The sequence below is a fragment of the Pistacia vera genome, unplaced genomic scaffold (genome assembly GCF_008641045.1).
Source record: "Pistacia vera cultivar Batoury unplaced genomic scaffold, PisVer_v2 Contig323, whole genome shotgun sequence".
Lineage (NCBI taxonomy): Eukaryota > Viridiplantae > Streptophyta > Magnoliopsida > Sapindales > Anacardiaceae > Pistacia > Pistacia vera.
This window is the reverse complement of record NW_022196139.1, coordinates 174,158-196,139: the sequence shown is the minus strand read 5'-3', so window position 1 is coordinate 196,139 and position 21,982 is coordinate 174,158. Positions and strand designations below refer to the sequence as shown.

The window sequence follows — 21,982 nt, the reverse complement described above, 5'->3', positions numbered from 1 at the left end:
TTAATACATTTACATTATATAGATATTAAGTTTAATGATTGTTAATAATTTTAATTGTAAAGATAAAAATAAAAAAAAATAAAAATTGCACAGATCCAAAAATATTAGTCCAAACAGGTCTAATCATAATCATAATTATTATTATAATTATGTCACCGATTACCAAAATAAATCTGATAAACATGGCATGTTTTAAGTGTTTAATTTAATTTAAAAGTGTGATTAATTCCAGTGAAAAAAGATAGTGCTTTGTCCCCTCAACAACCTCAACTGTGATATAAAATTAATTATAACATAAATTAGAAAACTCATCTCTTCTCAAACATTGGGTGCTTAATATTTTAATGACATTTTGATGCTGACATTCCACCTTCTTTCCACTTGTCTTTTTCTTATTCTTATTTTCTCCATTAATTTAATTTAATTTAAACTATTTTTATTTTTCTCTGGACCGTCACCACCTTATGTTAAATAAAAAGGTAAATATTCTATGAAAAAATAAAAACAATACTTTTACCATATGTGAAATTAATATATAAATTGACTGATGATACATTAAATAATATAACAATACTTGTATAGTGACTCATCATATGTGATAAGTTGTGTTGTTACAAAAAGACTCAGTCGACCTTGTTGAGATCGAGTTGGATTTGTGCATGGTCCCGTTCAACCAACAATGAGATATGAACAGGTTGAAAATTATGGATAAACAAACTAAAAGTGAATGGAAAACAAAAGGGAATTTTTAAAAAGGTTCGATGGGTACTTCCCAAACCTATATCAATTGTTATCTTATTGGTTATGCCTAGATTATACATGGACTGATTACAAGAAATGAACTGTAATGGCGAGCTCAAATGCCCCCCTAAGTGGGTTCCCACTAAATATAACCCTTTTGGAGTTCTTATGGGATAGTCCCTTTCTACTTGTGTATCCTCTCAAATGGAAGTGATGCCTCCCTTCTATTACAAGTTATACAGGGATGTTCTTGTCTCTTAATAATGTAAGCGTGTTAAAATGAAGATCTCCTTGCCCAAGGGGCTAACATCAGTGATAAAGAGGGGGGGAGAGAGAGAGTCCCTTCCCCGGATCCCTTTGTTTGGGGCGAAAGATTAGCTTATATAGGTCGTAATAGTAGTAAACTTGTCAATGAAGTTTAGCTTGTTGTCAACCTGTTACTTGCAGACAATGTCTAACTTGAGAGTAGCATCTAACTTGTAAGCGAGTGCGCAACAAGGTGACACCTTAGACTGTTTCCTTTCTTTTGAAATGGAATTAGCTTATTCTTTGCATTCCCGTTCGATAGTGGCTAGGAGTTGATGATTATGAGGGGATTTGCACGCATAATCCCTTCTAATTTAGATCTGAGTAAGCCTTTTGCTCATACTTAAACCAGAATAATCATTATTCCAAGGTAATTATTAAGGCAGAAGAATCATGGCTTAAACTGATGAGCTCATTGATTAAATCTCTTTCTACCGAAATGACATGTGGGACGATGTTGATCGCCTGGATTTAGCTTGGTTAAAGGGCAGGTGTCACAAGTATGACAACCCGATATTCACTCAGAATAAGCAGTATTTAGGACGAGAAGTATTATTCTAAATTATAAAAATGATATTTTACGGGATATTAAATTTCAACTAAGTTACAAAAGCCACTAAGAAATCTCATTCTAGGATATCTTTTTTCTTTTTTGGATGGTGAACCCACCTAAAGATATTTCAATATGATATTTTAATGGGTTCCAAAATCTTTTTGTGTGTGATTTGAAATTAGGGATAAGAAAATTGATAATATAATATAGACATATTAGATAATATAAAATAAAAGAGAAAGTGAGTATTTGTTTGTCTATACAGTGAAGATCTTTTTTTTTTTCTTTTTTTAATGTTAAATTCTAAATTGTAAACCCAAAATGAATGCATAAACTTTATAATATATACTTCTAATTTTTTTATAAAAAAATTATATAATAAGCTAGTAGCCGAATATATTGAATTTAAAAGGATAATCTATAAATTAGTGTCTAGATTTAGGTAATAACTAACCCAACAACTAATTTGACCAAGAGAAATGTGAATATTAAATTTTTTATTTATAATATACTTAAGAATACATACAAAAATTATGATATATAGTTTAATAGAAGGTTTTAAAATCGTTTATCTCAAACTTTGTGTAAATAATTTTGATTTATTATGATGGCCATTAGGCACGAATGCTTTAAAATCAATAAATAAATATAACATGTAGCATAATAAGTGGTACTGGTACACCATTAATTTTTATATTTGTAGGGTTTAAATGGAACAAGAAAGAAGAACTTTGGCAGCTTAATTTCATAGTTGATCTAGTTTTGCTGGAACGTTTTATCGAAATTGATGAGAAAATTTATTTTAAATGATCTATTTTAGAAAACCATTGCCAGCTTTGGTGTAAAATTGTCACTACCAAATTGATTTTGAGAATAAATTAAACCATTTTAATATTCAAATAAGATTTAGTTCTTCACGAGTTAATTTCATCTGATCCGATCCCTAAGAAAATATAGAGTCTTAAACGTCTTAACAATTTTCAGAAATTTTTAAATACCACTTATTTCCAATTTCTTGATATTCAATCATATAAGGGTTTTATTTCGAGTTTCTTGATATTCATACAAGGGTTTAAGATGTTTTAAATATTTTTTAGGGGTCTTTAATAGCTTTAAAAAAATCTTTAGGAAGCTTAATACTTTGTGATATTTTTTTTTTTTTTTTTTGGGTATGGTAATTGATGGCCACCCTTTGCCCCTGTTATACAAAAATAAGCTCGGGTGAGATTTTTGGGAAAAAACAAATATATTTAAAATTATAATTTATCAAATGTTATAACTTCATTCTATTTATATAAAAAAAAAAAAACCTAATCGTATTAAATAATATTGATCAAATAAGTTCTTAAACACTTTTTGTGCAAAAAATAATGATCATCCAATATAGAATTCATAGAAAAAAATACATTATTCTTAGAAATCACTTGTATATTATGTTTATTCCATTCCAACAATTAAAATCTCTTAACTAAAAATAAATTTATTTCACAAGATTAAAATAAGTTTAATTTATCACGTAAGCACTATCTTCACTTCTCTTATTATTTAAAACAAAATATCCACTTTAAATGATAAAACTTATTATGTTAAATATTTTTTTTTCTTGTTATTACAATTTCAATGTATCAATGAAATGGGTAATTTTTTATGTATATTTTTTGAAAAAAAAATATTTTCTATCACTTGAGTATTTATTTTTTCTTTTAACGATGGATTATTTTTGTTTTAATTTTATTTAGATTCATTAATGATCTCACCATACGAACTTACTATTGTTAGTTGGGCATGCGATTTATTGAAATTAAAGATTTTGTATCTTTGTCAATTTGTTATTTAAGAGGCATAATTGAGTGTGTTTGGATTAGTTATAACTGAGCAAATTAAACAACTTATAAATTATATATTTTCTTTATTATCCATTATGTAGTCATTCTCAACGCAAATTTGAGGATTTTTTTCCCCCCTTTAAATTCGACTTTACATTTTTAAATCCTCGATATAGGTATATATTAAAAGACAAAATTTTTTAGATCAAAATCATAGGGAATTAGTTGGGCTCATGATATGATAATTAGTATTAGTCCGAGTTTGTTTCCCCATTGTGGTCTGAAGATGTCACAAGCAATGTTTTAAAATCAAACTCGAGGTGAAACCCGGCAAAGTGGTCGGGTCACAGGTTGATTAGTTTAATCGGTTTGATTGGCGGGTTAAACTGATGTCCAGAGGTTTGAAATATAACAAAAATACTCTTAAAAATTACATGTAAGTCGCTATATTTTTTGAATCTTACAAAAACACCCCAAACACCACCGTTAGTGTCGACAAATAGGGCTTGTTTCCAATGACGACAACACTCCCCATCATCACAAAAACACTCCATTCAGTCTCCTGATCAAAACTCATCTCACCCCTCCTCTGTTCACCTCCTCAATCGACGGCAACAGCAGACTTTTTTTGACAACACAGTTTTGCGAATTTCGGTCGATTCACTCATTGGAAATTACCGTTGTCACCATCATTGCACTCATCAGCCATTCCTCTTTAAAAACCATAACATCCTAACCTTTAATTGTTTATAGATTGATGTCATTACTTTTAGGGTTTTGAATGAATAAAAAAATTTGTAACCTGATCTGGTGAAGGTCTCGGGTCCTGGTTGAACCAGCCAGCTAGGCTGGGTTTGAAAACACTGGTCACAAGACTGCAAAGTCCATCTCACATAATTGGTAAATAAGTCTAGGATTCATTTCATAAAGGTTTTTTTTTTTTTTTTTGGTAAGTAGTTCATAAAGTTTGATTCTAGGTAAAGGCTACAAACAAACCCGTGCGGCCTATACCAAAAAACGAATATTCACTTGGTTAAAAGTTAGTAAAAGTTAAAACTGAGGTATAATATTATCTTCCTATAGTTTAAAAATGAAATTAAAAGAAGAATAAAAATTAAATAAAAAGATTCAAAGGCTCAACCGACAACTATTGACTCATTGACTATTAAGTTGAGTCCATAATTCTCATCTTCACCAGCTTAGATTCTAATTGGGCGATGGAAAAAAAATAAATAAATACATTACGATCGTATTAGTTGTTACATCACATATTAATCATGACTTAATGGACAACCCGAAAGTATGGGCTTTTCATATTTAATTAATAATTATGTTATGGTCAATCTGAGTTGATTACAGGTGTGTAATAAAAATATTATACATTAACACTTCAATAGGGCCCAGGTAACGCAGTCAAAGTTTTTGAACACATAATTGTTTCCGTTTAATAAAAGTGATTTTTTTTTTTTTAATTTAGACGATTAATCAAATTTATTTAAATTTTAATTAAATAAGTTAAAGTTCTGGTTTTTATTTCAAATTCTGAAATCTTATTAGATTTCTATTAAATATGCTTTTTAAAATATTATATTTAATTAACAAACGTTATCTAAGTTTTATACTAATTTTAATTTTACGAAGGGATAATTAATGAATAGATTTGAGTGGTTTTAGCTCTAATATAATTCAATTTGTAGAATTTTACCCTAATTTATTTTACCTTTTCTTTTGAAATTTGGAAAACTGAACGAATCTAGTAGTTTGTCGAGAAATGAATTTTCTATTATATTATAAAAAAAGTGTATATAACTTAGTTAGAATGCTGGTAACATTTAATTTTATGTCTAAAAGAATATGTTAAATAAAATTTAATGAAATTATATAAGTTTTTAGATTTAATAATTATAATTAAAAAGATTTAAATCATCATTAATCTTTTATTATTTGTCGATCGATCACCTTCAACCTAATCTAATTGAATAATTGATTTGCGTTAAACAAAAACCTAACAAATTAATGGTTAAATGCTATTCTAGGGTTTTTGATGTGGAGAGTTGATAATTGTGAATGAACAATGTTACCTACATATGCACATTCTAATATTTATAAGAGGTATTTTCTTATTTAAAAGTAAATTTTTTTTAGGTCAATTCCATACGACCTGAGAGATTGTTTGGTCTCAAATACTTCGACTATTTTCAAAACTATAAAATATTGTGGATTAGAAATAGGATGTTTTATACTTCTGCATATGGCAATAAAATGTTTACATAGGGTTTTTTATATTTATACTTTGTATGGGCAAAAATTTTATGTTGAAAACCCAAGAATTAAACGAGGTCAAGGATCTCCGTCCGTCTCTTTTCTCTTGTTTGGTAGGTTGTCACTTTTCAACTTCCGTGGTTGTGGATTCCGAGCATCTACATTGTACGTTTTTATATATATATATATATTTTCAAGAAATTTTTTAGTAATTTCTAAGAGTATTTAATAGTTTTCAAAAACTGTTAGGCCATTAAGGTCTTAGGGTGGATGAAATTAAACCTGTTTTCTTTTAAAAAAATAATTCTAATCTAATATGGATTTGTTGGTAAAAATTTTCAATTCAATTCGATTTCATAATTTTAATTTGTTTAATTAATTTATTATAAAAAATGGTAATAATTCAATTTATTAATCAAACTGATTAATTATATTTTTTTAAGGCCCCTAGGTTGCTAATATTAATAAATACCTTTATATAAAATGACAAAAACACCCCACCACCTGCAACGCCAGATTCCGGCCACCACTACTGGAATCTAGTCGGAAAATCGTGTTACGACATAGACCAGTCGGATCTGTGTCGTAACGCGTCGTTATGACTTTTTCGGCCAGATCCACCACGAATGTCCGAAAAAGGTCAGATCTACGGCTGTTGTGGTCGTGATGGCCAGAGAAAAGGCCAAACCGCAGATCCTGGTGGATCTTACCGGAAAAGGCCAGACGGTGAACTTCCGGCCATTTCTGGTCGACAGGTAGGCCGTTGTACAGATTCCGGCTACCACGATGTGGTTGCTGGAATCTGGCAAGTATGGGTCGCGGGGGTGTTTTTGATCATTTTTAAACTTTTTTAGGGTGTATTTGATGAAATTAATAACCTTATGGGGTCTAAAAGTAATTAAAAATAGGATAATATTTCTGGAATAATGTGCCAAAAATTATTTGGAGAATAAGATTGGGAATATGGTAAAAATAATAAGTCAAACATGCCCATAATTATCTTTCTGTAAAGATAACCCAATTTTTTTTCAAAATATATTTCTAAAAATCATCCAATAATGAACTATGAAGCCTTAGTTATTCATGAGTTAATTTCATTTGATGATTCCTAAGAAAAATACAGAGTCTTAAAGTCTTAATAACTTTCGAAATTTTAAATACCACTATTTCCAGTTTCTTGATATTCAATCATATAAAGGTTTTATTCGAGTTTCTTGTATTCATACAAGGGTTTAAGATATTTTAAGATGTTTTAAATATTTTTTAGGGGTCTTTAATAGCTTTAAAAAAATCTTTAGGAGCTTAATACTTTGTGAATTTTTTTGGGTATGATAATTGATGGCCACCGTTTGCCCTTGTTATACTTGAACATAAGATCCCTTACAGTCTTTTAACTCAAATCTATCCTTCACTCTACCAACAATGGGTGGTTACTTCGCCAAATTTTAAAGTTATAAAATTAATCCTTTTTTTTTTTTTTTTTTTTTTTAAAGGGGCGCAACAAAATAAGCCGCGGGTGAGATTTTTGGAAAAAACAAATATATTTAAAATTATAATTTATCAAATGTTATAACTTCATTCATTCATATAAAAATAAAAAACCTAATCGTATTAAATAATATTGATCAAAAACTTCTTAAACACTTTTTGTGCAAAAAATAATAAACATCCAATATGAATTCATAGAAAAATACATTATCTTAAATCACTTGTATATTATGTTTATCCTTCCAACAATAAAATCTTAACTAAAAATAAATTATTTCACAAGATTAAATAAGTAATTTATCCGTAAGCACTATCTTCACTCTTATTATTTAAGACAAAATATCCACTTTAAATGATAAAACTTATTATTAATTTTTTTTTTTTCTTGTTAATACAATTTCAATGTATCAATGAAATGGGTAATTTTTTATGTATATTTTTTGAAAAAAAATTATTTTCATCGTTGAGTATTTATTTTTTTTTAACGATGGATTATTTATCTTATAAATATATATTTCTTTATTATCCATTATGTAGTCATTCTCAACGCAAATTTGAGGATTCGACTCAACATTTTTAATCTCGATACAGGTATATATTAAAGACAAAAAAATTTGGATTAAAGTCATAAGGGAAGTTTAGCTTGTTGTCAACCTTTTACTTGCAGGCCATGTCTAACTTGAGAGTAGCATCTAACTTGTAATCGAGTGCGCAACAATGGATACGTAAGATTTCCTGTCTTATGATAAAACAGTGGCCTATCTCTGCTAGGGATGAGGTTACTCTTCGGGCTCTTGAAGTGCCTTATGTTGATAGAACAAGGGCTATTCCGAAACTGGTTTATTGGAGGAAACCGGCTGAAGGGTGGATTAAATTGAATGTAGATGGATGTTGCCGCGGCAACCCGGGCAGTTGTGGGGGAGGAGGTGTCATTCGAGATGTGCGAGGTATTTTCAAAGGGGCTTTCTCTTCTTCTTTCGGGCATGGCACAAATAATGAGGCTGAATTGAGGGCGTTACTAGCTGGTATTTCTTTGTGTAAAGAGCTGGGTTTTAATCAAATAAATATTGAGAGCGACTCCACTTTGATTGTATCTTGGTTGAGTAGTCGAAAGTGCACGGCTTAGTACTTATGGAAGAACTATTGGGATGATCTTTTGATACTGTTAAGAGATGTACATTTCATCATTAATCATCAATTACGCGAAGGGAATAGCGCAGCGGATTTCCTCGCTAGACGGGGCGAGGAGGGTAATAATAATACTTTTTTGGATTTTAATTCTTTGCCTCGTAAGTTGAAAGGCCTTCTTCGGTTGGATAAGGCGGGTTTGCCTCAGTTTAGACGGTAACTTGACTTTTTGGGTTTTTCTTTGGTTTAGGCTCGTTTGTTTTGTTTTGTTTTTTCTTTATAATTTTGATATTTGGGATGGTTTTTATTGAATTTCTGTAAATCCTAGATACCCTGCTTGTTACCACGGTTTTCCTCCGCCACAAGTGAGGCCTATTAATAAAATTGGGAGGAAGTCACTCATGGACAGGTGACTTCGTCTCTTCTCTAAAAAAATAATAGTAAATAAATGTGCGCAACGAGGTGACTCCTCGGACTGTTTCCTTTCTTTTGAAATGGAATTAGCTTCTTCTTTGCATTCACGTCCGATAGTGGCTAGGAGTTGATGATTATGAGGCATAATCCCTTCTAATTTAGATATGAGTAAGCCTTTTGCTCATACTTAAACCAAAATAATCATTATTCCAAGGTAATTATTAAGTCAGAATAATCATGGATTAAACTGATGAGCTCATTGATTAAATCTCTTTCTACCGAAGTNACTGATGAGCTCATTGATTAAATCTCTTTCTACCGAAATGACATGTGGGACGATGTTGATCGCCTGGATTTAGCTTGGTTAAAGGGCAGGTGTCACAAGTATGACAACCCGATATTCACTCAGAATAAGCAGTATTTAGGACGAGAAGTATTATTCTAAATTATAAAAATGATATTTTACGGGATATTAAATTTCAACTAAGTTACAAAAGCCACTAAGAAATCTCATTCTAGGATATCTTTTTTCTTTTTTGGATGGTGAACCCACCTAAAGATATTTCAATATGATATTTTAATGGGTTCCAAAATCTTTTTGTGTATGATTTGAAATTAGGGATAAGAAAATTGATAATATAATATAAACATATTAGATAATATAAAATAAAAGAGAAAGTGAGTATTTGTTTGTCTATACAGTGAAGATCTTTTTTCTTTCTTTTTTTTTTTAAATGTTAAAATCTAAATTGTAAACCCAAAATGAATGCATAAACTTTATAATATATACTTCTAATTTTTTTATAAAAAAATTATACAATAAGCTAGTTGCCGAATATATTGAATTTAAAAGGATAATCTATAAATTAGTGTCTAGATTTAGGTAATAACTAACCCAACAACTAATTTGACCAAGACATAAATGTGAATATTAAATTTTTTATTTATAATATACTTAAGAATACATACAAAAATTATGATATATAGTTTAATTGAAGGTTTTAAAATCTTTTATCTCAAACTTTGTGTAAATAATTTTGATTTATTATGATAGCCATTAGGCACGAATGCTTTAAAATCAATAAATAAATATAACATGTAGCATAATAAGTGGTACTGGTACACCATTAATTTTTATACTTGTAGGGTTTAAATGGAACAAGAAAGAAGAACTTTGGCAGCTTAATTTCATGGTTGATCCAGTTTTGCTGGAACGTTTTATCGAAATTGATGAGAAAATTTATTTTAAATGATCTATTTTAGAACACCATTGCCAGCTTTGGTGTAAAATTGTTACTACCAAATTGATTTTGAGAATAAATTAAACCATTTTAATATTCAAATAAGATTTAGGCTCCATTTGATACTCTTTAAAATTCTATTCTGCTTTCCCAATAAAGTTAAATAGAAAATCAACTCAAAAATGTATTTGTTTTAATATTCTCAAAATCCTATTCTACTTTATTAATCTCACGAAACATTAATGGGTGCGTTTGGTTTATTATTTTGGATAGGATTTTGGGAATAATATTGTGTAGTTGGATAGGGGAGTATTACGAGGTAAAATTTAAAACTTTATGAAAAAGCCCCTAGGTTTGCTAATTTAATTAAATACCTTAATATATAAAATGACAAAAACACCCCCACCACCTGCAACGCCAGATTCCGGCCACCACTACTGGAATCTAGTCGGAAAATCGTGTTACGACATAGACCAGTCGGATCTGTGTCGTAACGCGTCGTTATGACCTTTTTCGGCCAGATCCACCACGAATCTGTCCGAAAAAGGTCAGATCTACGGCCTGTTGTGGTCGTGATGGCCAGAAAAGGCCAAACCAGCCAGATCCATGGTGGATCTTACCGGAAAAGGCCAGATCGGTGAACTTCCGGCCATTTCTGGTCGACAGGTAGGCCGTTGTACAGATTCCGGCTACCACCGATGTGGTTGCTGGAATCTGGCAAGTATGGGTCGCGGGGGTGTTTTTGATCATTTTTAAACTTTTTTTAGGGTGTATTTGATGAAATTAATAACCTTATGGGGTCTAAAAGTAATTAAAAAATAGGATAATATTTCTGGAATAATGTGCCAAACATTATTTGGAGAATAAGATTGGGAATATGGATAAAAATAATAAGTCAAACATGCCCAATAATTATCTTTCTCGTAAAGATAACCCAATTTTTTTTTCAAAATATTATTCTAAAAATCATCCAATAATGAACTATGAAGCCTTAGTTATTCATGAGTTAATTTCATTTGATCCGATTCCTAAGAAAATACAGAGTCTTAAACGTCTTAATAACTTTCGAAATTTTTTAAATACCACTTATTTCCAGTTTCTTGATATTCAATCATATAAAGGTTTTATTTCGAGTTTCTTGATATTCATACAAGGGTTTAAGATGTTTTAAATATTTTTTAGGGGTCTTTAATAGCTTTAAAAAAATCTTTAGGAAGCTTAATACTTTGTGAATTTTTTTTGGGTATGATAATTGATGGCCACCGTTTGCCCTTGTTATACTTGAACATAAGATCCCTTACTTAGTCTTTTAACTCAAATCTATCCTTCACTCTATCCAACCACAATGGGTGGTTACTTCGCCAAATTTTAAAGCTTATAAAATTAATCCTTTTTTTTTTTTTTTTTTTTTTTTTTTAAAGGGGCGCAACAAAATAAGCCGCGGGTGAGATTTTTGGGAAAAAACAAATATATTTAAAATTATAATTTATCAAATGTTATAACTTCATTCCATTCATATAAAAAATAAAAAACCTAATCGTATTAAATAATATTGATCAAATAACTTCTTAAACACTTTTTGTGCAAAAAATAATAAACATCCAATATAGAATTCATAGAAAAAAATACATTATTCTTATAAATCACTTGTATATTATGTTTATTTCCTTCCAACAATTAAAATCTCTTAACTAAAAATAAATTTATTTCACAAGATTAAAATAAGTTTAATTTATCACGTAAGCACTATCTTCACTTCTCTTATTATTTAAGACAAAATATCCACTTTAAATGATAAAACTTATTATATTAATTTTTTTTTTTTTTCTTGTTAATACAATTTCAATGTATCAATGAAATGGGTAATTTTTTATGTATATTTTTTGAAAAAAAATTATTTTCTATCGTTGAGTATTTATTTTTTCTTTTAACGATGGATTATTTATCTTATAAATTATATATTTTCTTTATTATCCATTATGTAGTCATTCTCAACGCAAATTTGAGGATTCGACTCAACATTTTTAAATCCTCGATACAGGTATATATTAAAAGACAAAAAAATTTGGATTAAAGTCATAAGGAATTAGTTGGGCTCATGATATGATAATTAGTATTAGTCCGAGCTTGTTTCCCCATTGTGGTGTGAAGATGTCACAAGCAATGTTTTAAAATCGAACTCGAGGTGAAACTCAGTAAAGTAGCCAAGTCCCGGGTTGATTGGCGGGTTAAACCGATGTTCAAAGGTTTGAAATATAACAAAAATTATATATAAGTCCCTATATTTTTGGAATCTTACAAAAATACCTCAAACACCATCGTCAGTGTCGACAAATAGGGCTTGTTTCTAGCGACAACAACACTCCCTATCATCATAAAAACACTCCCTTCAGTCTCTTGACCAGAACCCATCTCACCCCTCCCCTGTTCACCTCCCAAATCGCCGGCAACAACAGACTTTTTCTGACAACATAGTTTTGTGATTTTCAGTCGATTCAGTCATCGGAAATCACCATTGTCGTCACCATTGCATTCACCAGCCATTCCTCTTTACAAACCCTGACATCATAATCTTCAATTATTTATGGATTGATGTCATTACTTTTAGGATTTTGAATGAATAAAAAAATTTATAACCTGACCTGGTGAAGGCCTCGAGTCCTAGTTGAACCGGCCAGCCAGGTTGGGTTTGAAAAAACTGGTCACAAGACTGGAAAGTCCATCTCACATAATTGGTAAATAAGTCTAGGATTCATTTCATAAAAGTTTTTTTTGGGTAAGTAGTCCATAAAGTTTGATTCTAGGTCAAGGCTACAAACAAACCCGTGCGGCCTATACCAAAAACCGAATATTCACTTGGTTAAAAGTTAGTAAAAGTTAAAACTGAGGTATAATATTATCTTCCTATAGTTTAAAAATGAAATTAAAAGAAGAATAAAAATTAAATAAAAAGATTCAAAGACTCAACCGACAACTATTGACTCATTGACTATTAAGTTGAGTCCATAATTCTCATCTTCACCAGCTTAGATTCTAATTGGGCGATGGAAAAAAAATAAATAAATACATTACGATCGTATTAGTTGTTACATCAAATATTAATCATGACTTAATGGACAACCCGAAAGTATGGGCTTTTCATATTTAATTAATAATTATGTTATGGTCAATCTAAGTTGATTACAGGTGTTCTTTTCAAGTAATAAAAATATTATACATTAACACTTCAATAGGGCCCAGGTAACGCAGTCAAAGTTTTTGAACACATAATTGTTTCCGTTTAATAAAAGTGATTTTTTTTTTTTTAATTTAGACGATTAATCAAATTTATTTAAATTTTAATTAAATAAGTTAAAGTTCTGGTTTTTATTTCAAATTCTGAAATCTTATTAGATTTCTATTAAATATGCTTTTTAAAATATTATATTTAATTAACAAACGTTATCTAAGTTTTATACTAATTTTAATTTTACGAAGGGATAATTAATGAATAGATTTGAGTGGTTTTAGCTCTAATATAATTCAATTTGTAGAATTTTACCCTAATTTATTTTACCTTTTCTTTTGAAATTTGGAAAACTGAACGAATCTAGTAGTTTGTCGAGAAATGAATTTTCTATTATATTATAAAAAAAGTGTATATAACTTAGTTAGAATGCTAGTAACATTTATTTTTATGTCTAAAAGAATATGTTAAATAAAATTTAATGAAATTATAAATGTTTTTAGATTGCTTAGATTTAATAATTATAATTAAAAAAATTTAAATAATCATTAATCTTTTATTATTTGTTGATCGATCACCTTCAACCTAATCTATTTGAATAATTGATTTGCGTTAAACAAAAACCTAACAAATTAATGGTTAAATGCTATTCTAGGGTTTTTGATGTGGAGAGTTGATAATTGTGAATGAGCAATTTTTAATATTTGTACTTTGTATGGGCAAAAAATTTATGTTGAAAACCCAAGAATTAAGCCTTCAGTCCAGCAAGCAAATGAGGTCAAGGATCTCCTCCGTCTCTTTTCTCTTGTTTCGTAGGTTGTCACTTTTCAATTTTCATGGCTGTGGATTCCAAGCATCTACACTGTACGTTTATATATCTATATATATATATATTTTTTTTTTCAAGAAATTTTTTAGTAATTTCTAAGAGTATTTAATAGTTTTCAAAAATTGTTAGGCCATTAAGGTCTTAGGGTGGATGAAATTAAACCTGTTTTCTTTTAAAAAAATCATTCTAATCTAATATGGATTTGTTGGTAAAATTTTTCAATTCAATTCGATTTCATAATTTTAATTTGTTTAATTAATTTATTATAAAAAATGGTAATAATTCAATTTATTAATCAAACTGATTAATTATATTTTTTTAAATAAATAAATAATATGGTAAAATTAAAAGAATTATAGATGATACAAACAAATTTAGTCCAGCATAAAACTACTTTTATAAATTGTAGAATTAGATTTGAGCCCCCAAATTGAAAAGCAAATAAGAGAATTGTGTCAACTTTGAAGCACCTCTTGCTGGCATATAATTTCATTAATTATTACATTAATAATAATCACTTTATGTAAAGTCCACAAGTATTGACTTTTCAGAATAATTAAAATTTAGAAATCATTAGGTTTAAGAGATTGTGATTAAAAGGGATTTTTATTTATTTATTTTTAATAAAAAGTAGATTAAAAAAGTGTAAATCCTCCATCAAATATTTTTTTTCTACTTTGTGGCAAACTAGATAATGGTCCGTGGGGCTGGGGGTGAAAGTGAATAGCATCACTTGATTACAAATTTATTTCCAGTTTATTAAATTTTATATTAATTAATTGAAATAAAATCTTTTTTTATTCTTTTGGAATTGGGCCTAACCTTTTTCCAGTTGGGTTTAAGCCCAAAATAGATTTACCCTATTCAAAACCTTTTCCTGAGAAACTAGCTAACAGCCAATTTTTAACCTAACAAATTTATATATAAAATTACGAATTTATAATTAAATACATAAAATATCAAATTTATGTATAAATATATATATAACCTCAAATTTCAATACGAAAGAGAAAGTCTTTAATAGAAAATATGTATATGTGTTTGTTTAATCATACGACAATTAGAGAGTATAGGTCAATAGGTGAAATGTGCTTATTTATTTTTTTGTTGAAGAGTTTTACGATAATTAATTATAAATAATAAACATGATAATTTATGGGATATTAAATTTCAACTTGCTATCAAAGCAAGGTTCTAAAAACCGGACCGGACCAACTAGTCAGACCAGTGATCAGTGGCGAACGAGTGGCTATCAAGTGCTAGGGTTAGAAGACTTTTGTAAAGTGGAGGTCGGTGGTTCAAGGGGTGGTGTTAGATTAAATTTTGGATGTCGAAATTTAGCCAGAAAAATCCATCTAATACACAAGTCACAGTCGACAAATAGGGGGTTACCAAGTGCCGGGGTTAGATGGGTCTTGTAGAGTGGAGGCTGGTGGTTCAATGGTTGTGTCAGATTAAATTTTGGATGTCCGAATCAACCATAATTTGGCTGGAAAAATTAGCCCAATCGTGACGTTGTTCATGAGTCACAACAAGCGAATAGGGGGCTATGAAGTTTCAAATTTAGGGGGGTTTTGTGGAGTGAAGGACATCAATTCAGGTGGTGGTGTCGGATTAAATTTTGGCCACTGGAATTAGCCAGGATTTGGTCGGAAAATCAATTTAGGGTTAGATCACGAGGGTGTATTTGATAGATTTCAAACACGAAGGAATTGCTTCATATTTGTTAGGGGCGTGTTTGCAAGATTTCAAACTTTTTGGACAGTCGGGTTAATCGATCAGACTGGGTAAATCGGGACCCTACCCCTTGGCCGGGTGACATCCCAGGTCGCGTTTCAAAACTTTGTATCAAAGTGAATGAATAAACTTCAAAATATATACTTGTAAAATTTTTAATAAATTTAAAAAAAAAAAAAAAAAAATGCGGTCACAGAAAGATTATATAATAAACTAGCAGCCTAAGTCCTAACAAAAAAAAAAAAAAAAAAAATGCGGTCACAGAAAGATTATATAATAAACTAGCAGCCTAAGTCCTAACATATTGAATTTAAAAGGAGAATCTATAATTTAGTGTCTAGATTTAGGTAATAACTAACCCAACTAATTTGACGAAGACATAAATGTGTATCATTATTTCTTACAAAATTTATAATATATGATTTCATTAAAATTTTAAAATCATTTATCTCTCAAACTTTTTTTAAACAATTTTTATACTTGTAATTAATAATTTAAGGATTTTTAAAAGTTTTTTTCAAAATTGCTGAAGAGATTTAGATTTAACGATATTTTAAAGTGGATTAAATTAACCCTCAATTTATGTTAGACGAAATTTATTTTTATTGCTTGAGTAGTGATTTTGAAATGTTTTATTTGTTTCAAGTGGTAATTTCACATAACCATTCTTGTTTAATTTTTATTTAGGTTAACTAATGAGCTCATTGTTGGATAGGCGGGCAATTTATTGGAATTAAAGCTTTCTTATTTTTAATTTATCATTTAAGACGTAAAATTAAATGTGGTTGAATAGTATTATAATGGAGCAAATTAAACATATTATAATAAATCAAATATTTACTTTTGTTATCTCCTATGTAGTAATTCCTTAATTCAGATATCTTTTTTTTTTTTTTTTTTTTGGTTAAATCCGAACCCACATTTCTGAATTTTAACTTCATGAATACCTTGAAAGATAAAATTTTGAAAATGAAATTAGAGGATCATTAAAAGTTAATATGACCAGTTGACTATAAGTTGAGTAAAAAGAAGTCCATAATTCTCATCTCCATTGATTCTGATTGGATGATGAAAAATAAATAATTAAATACGTCATGATCAAATATTAATCATGATTTAATGCAGAGCCCGAAAGTATGGGCTTTTGAGAATTAAATTAATTTATTAATCATTATGTTGTGGTCATTATAAGTTGATTACAGTTGATTACAGTTGACCTAAGAAAAATATTAGGGTTAATTACATTTTAGGCTTTATGGTTTTGGTTAGTATCATTAAGGATACAATAATTCTTTTATTAGCAAAATGATCACCAACTTGATTGACATTCGTGTGAAACTAACGAATGGAGGGCATATCTGTCTTTTTGTCATTAGTGGAATTTTTCCAAAATTAAAATGCCATATGAAAAGTTCTGAGAGAATTTAGGGAAATAATAATGGGCTTGAAATTTGGGCTCAATGGGCTTCTGCCAGCACGAAGCATGAATGGGCCATGCCAAGTACGAACCAATTGGGTTTCATGCTTGGCACGACCCAAATGAGCTGTTCTGAAACCACATTTCATTTCCCCCTTTTCCTCTTCTCAACCTATTCCCATCTCCGATCGGAGCCAAGACCGTCGTCCGTGCCGAACGTTTAACACGTCGCCGTCGATCTACCCGATCCCGTCGCCTCCTTGTTCTGCCGTCTCTTTCATTCTCGTCGCGAAGGAGATAGTGTCATCGTCACCGGCGAGCTTCCATTTCGTCGTCGGTGAGAACCAATCTTCCACTTTTCTGAGTTTCATTCATTAGATTATTGATGAGAATCTGGATTGCAATTCAGCTGCCATTCGACATTTGAACAAATATATGAATTGCTCTTATAATTTATAAATTCTTGCAAGTTTATTCTATTTGGTGGATACATCTAAATGGTTATGTGCAATATAAAGTACTTTGCCTTTGAGTTGTTTCTGCCTGATGTTATCTTAGTTACCAAGCTAATTGGTCAGCAAAGTCAGCTAATTTTGCATTAGGTGACTTAATGGAGTTGTATTGCTGTAAAATTTGGAATTGGTTACATGTTGCATAGAGTTTGGCATGTTTCAATTCTGTTTTGATTGAGGGGAGAATCATAATTTTATCTTTTTTCTTTATTTTAGAGGTTTGTAGTTGATCTAGGAAAAATATTAATCTCACTAAAATCTTAACTGTTACCTTAAACCAATTAATGTGGTAGAAATGACTTTAAAAATTTTCTAAATAATTTTACTATAGCTCTTGAAATTCTGGGACAATCGTGAAGCTTAAGTTATGAACTCATTATACTCTGGAATTGAGAAACTTATGAACTTTTTTTTATTTTGACTTCTAGGGATTGTTTTTCTTCAATTTTTGGTATCATTTTTTTTGTCTTGCCGTGATGTGTTGGAACAGAATAAAATTCACCTTAGAGTTAATTAATTTTTAGTAATTCTCTCTCTCTTTTTTTTCCCAATGTTAAAAAATCAGTAAAAGAGTATTAAGATATCCTAGAGATAAAACATTACCCTATTAGTAAAACAGAAATAAACTTGAGAAGGTTGCTTTCGGCTGCACCTCACCAACAAAATCAGGCAAAACTTATACATGTAAGTAATGACATCATTCAAATCAAACTGTTAATTTCTTAATATTTTGTATCTTTTTTTTTTTAATTTCTTTTTTTGAAATTTCATATGCAGTATGTTGCTACTCTGCGTGAACAGTTAGAACAGCTGGCGGAAGAGAGAACACCAGAAGGCTTACCAAGGTTGGTGGATTTCTTTATTCTTTCTCCTTGAAATATGACAGATTTGTTTATATTAACTCCTGTAATTCATTATCTCCATCACAACAAATGTTCTAGGGTTATAAGCTTTTTAATGCTCCAAACTTTATCTTTTTGATTCTGGCCTATGGGAATTATTAGTGCATAATCTGAAGAGAACAAAGAACTTTAAGAAATAGTTATCCTCTTCTATACCTATTTTTGATAATAGGTGATTGAAGTGCTATGCTTCTGTAGAAGTTCAAAAGTTTCTCGATTTCATGGTAATGTATCTTATATTTTGGATTTTTTCCACAGAGTTTCAAAGGCTCAGGTGAATGATTATTCAGAAAAAATTGAAGCCCTTGCTTCCAAATTAGTTGCTCCATTGGTGCGTTTATCTGAACTTGAAAGTTTTCTTTTCTTTTTAATAGTGGTTGGATTCATTTCTCTCTTCTCTTCTTTTTCAAATCAACTGTCATGTTTCATTTAAGTGAAATATTTGGTTAATAAATGTGTGGTTTCCAATATAATTTTAAAGAAGTTAATTCTTAGAATTTTCTTATTCTGTTTTCCAGGAGCAAACAATTATAGCTAGATTTCATATGGGAAAACTGTAAATTCATAGTCCCAGTCTGTTAAGTTGGCCTTGAATCCCTGTAAAGAAGTATCTTCTTATTGCTTGCATCCATGCATTTTCTATATGTTATAGATTCTTGGCTAATTACCTGTGTGTGGTTTTAGGTCTCTGTTTACTGGTTTGTTCCAAGGTTATGCTTGAAGTTTGTTCATTGTCTATTCTTATTCTTCATTAATCACATGGCATTTTATCATTTCTGTATCTCTTAAATAAAAAATATGTGTAATGCACAAAGGTTATTGCTAATCATTTTTTTTTTCTCATCATCAGCCTGATATTCAAATCTCTGAAGATCCTGTTAAAAGTCATTCTTTTACAGAAAGCCCTACTAAAACAGATGGAGAAATTCACACCCCCTCTTCTCCAGGATTGAGAAGGAGATTTGTGTAAGTGATTGTATAATTATGATCAATGTCATTTGTCTTAGCTCCTGATTATAACTCTGTTTTTCCCATAGTTGTTTCATTTGCCTTTTTGTATTAATTCAATTGGCAGGCCTGCCTCAAATATTGGGGATAGAAGTCATGATACTCTTGAAGTTGATAATTCAGAACCAGTTAAACTGGATGCTGCGGCACAAGCGCACATTGAGAAGCACAGGTACTTAAGTTTTTCCATTGGTATTTTTATCTCGAATAATTAAGCATGGAATGATATTGCAACAAATGACTATTGTAGATTTGCCTTCCAGTTTACTCATACATACGCTTGTATAGATAACTAAGATTTATTATAAAATATAATGAATTTTCTTCCAACAGAAAAGGGAAAAGGTTTTTGGCCAGTATTTGGGGCTTGTCTTTTCACAATTAATGTCTTCAGTAGCATTTCAGTTTTAGTTATAGAAACCATTTACCCTGAAATGTTTTGTATAAATTGCAACTGAATTTGTAGTAATAAAGGGCAGTGTTCTGAATGTTGTGGCTCTAATGACCGGAAGAGGATCCACCTTCATTTTTTCACTTTGAGGATTAAGGTATAATGAGCCTACAATTTATTTTATGGCAGCTACACCATAATCTAAAATTCAAATTTGGCCAATATTCTGTTCAATACATTAACTGGTTATGTTAGCTTTTCTTTTAAAGTGAAAATATGACAGAATGCAAGAGTTAAGCTGCTTAACTACTTTTGGTGCTTTCAGTGATCACTGGTTCATCTAGCATATTACTTACTGTATAATTATTTTGTCTAAATAATCACTGCAGTTTCTTGAATGATTTATGATGTAGCTACCTGTATCTGTACTTGCTCTGATGTTGCCATATGTTAAAATGTCTTCACCAGAAAGCTTCAAGAGAACTTAACGGATGAAATGGTTGGTTTGGCACGACAACTGAAAGAGAGTAGTCTACTGATAAGCCAATCCGTGCAGAGTACTGAAAAAGTAAGAACTATCATCATAGATTACCAAATCTTTCCTTATTTTCTTCTTCCTTTCTAGGTCAGTGAATAAAAAGTTATTCTGATGCTGAGATTGATACAATTGTCTAATTTATAAAGCATTTTCCTCACCAGACGTGCCACATTTATTTGGCAACTTGAATAGGTTGATAGTTATAATTTCTCATGATCATTAAATTGAGTGATGAAGTTGATTGGTTGGAATGGTGCAGGTGCTTGATTCAACAGAGAAAGCTATTGAGCAAAGCCTGGCAAGCACTGGTCATGCCAATGTGCGGGCGATGAAGATATACTCAGAGGGTTCTAAGACTACATGTTTCACATGGCTTCTGATGTTTGCAATGACATGTATTTTTATCATGGTTGTACTTCTAATTCGTGTAACCTAAAGTGATTGATTATCTCATTTCGCTTTCAAAGTTTCGCCCAGTCAATTTATGTCATATAGTTTTTCATGTTCTTAGGTAAGTCTTGAGATGGATGTTCTTCATCTTCAGTCTTCACTACTTTTAATTCTCAAAATTTTTTAGAGTTTATTTAAAAGACAGAAATAACCATAAATTCATATGAGTAAACTTAAATTTTCCAATAAAAAGAGTGTGAATGTGTTAGATTAGTAAGTCTAGAACGATTTGATATGGTTTATCATGCTTTAAACGTTGAGCCTAGTGTGATTTAGTGGTTATATGTTAGAGGGGAAAAAAAAATTTGCATAACTATATATGCAAGGGCACACCAGGTCCACCACATCTAGCCTAGGCCAAGGTTGGGTACTATTGGCTCCGCCCCGGCTAAGGTTGGGCTTGTTATGGGCCAAGGTTGGGCACCGACGTGCACTCTCTTTGGAGTGATATTGTTTATTTTTGTCCGCAGGGATTGAATCGAGAGTGAAGATTGGCTTAAAATTTATGTTATAGATGTGGATTATGACTGAGTATAGGACTTTAATTTAATTTAAATTTTTAATGTTTATAAATTTTTATGGGTTATTAAGAAACGTTATAATTTTTTATTATTTTATTAAAATTAGGGGTAAATATGATGTTTTGTTGATTTAGATTTGAGGGATGTCAGCTACTAGATTTAAGTAACTCTGTCAGCCAGGGGATCCAAGCAATTACCGAACCCAGAGGAGGATTTGGAATATCAATATGACCGAGGAGGTTCAGTAAAATTTTCCATAATGTTTTGATAGAATAAGATTAATAACCTGTCTTGAATCCTGAACATAAGAAAACAATTATAAAAGTGAACTTTTCAATAATTGAAGCTAAATTAAATAAAACAGAATCCCTATTCCCTACTGTATTATCCTCTTCTGGATTTTAGTGTACTTCTAAAACACCCCTTATACTTTGAAAATTATTGCTGACCTCCCTTATTAAATATCTTTGTGCTGATGACATACATCTCTTA

General features: G+C 30.3%; 1 protein-coding gene across 1 annotated transcript; it reads left to right on the top strand.

The window, feature by feature from the left end:
* The first annotated feature begins 7,918 nt into the window (after positions 1 to 7,918).
* Positions 7,919 to 21,163, top strand: LOC116137343. The gene is made up of 11 exons (XM_031423030.1): positions 7,919 to 8,201; positions 8,385 to 8,520; positions 8,633 to 8,713; positions 17,392 to 17,505; positions 18,292 to 18,364; positions 18,458 to 18,525; positions 18,841 to 18,913; positions 19,433 to 19,548; positions 19,658 to 19,762; positions 20,450 to 20,549; positions 20,779 to 21,163. Exons 1-11 carry the CDS (start codon positions 7,919 to 7,921, stop codon positions 20,953 to 20,955), a joined length of 1,326 nt encoding a protein of 441 aa, XP_031278890.1. The 3' UTR covers positions 20,956 to 21,163.
* The last annotated feature ends 819 nt before the right edge of the window (positions 21,164 to 21,982 follow it).

Coding starts and splice junctions, on each gene's coding strand:
- LOC116137343 (XM_031423030.1), top strand. CDS start 7,919: ATGATAAAACAGTGGCCTATCTCTGCTAGGGATGAGGTTACTCTTCGG. Junction 18,914..19,432: donor CCAAATTAGTTGCTCCATTG/GTGCGTTTATCT, acceptor TCTCATCATCAG/CCTGATATTCAAATCTCTGA. Junction 20,550..20,778: donor CCGTGCAGAGTACTGAAAAA/GTAAGAACTATC, acceptor GGAATGGTGCAG/GTGCTTGATTCAACAGAGAA.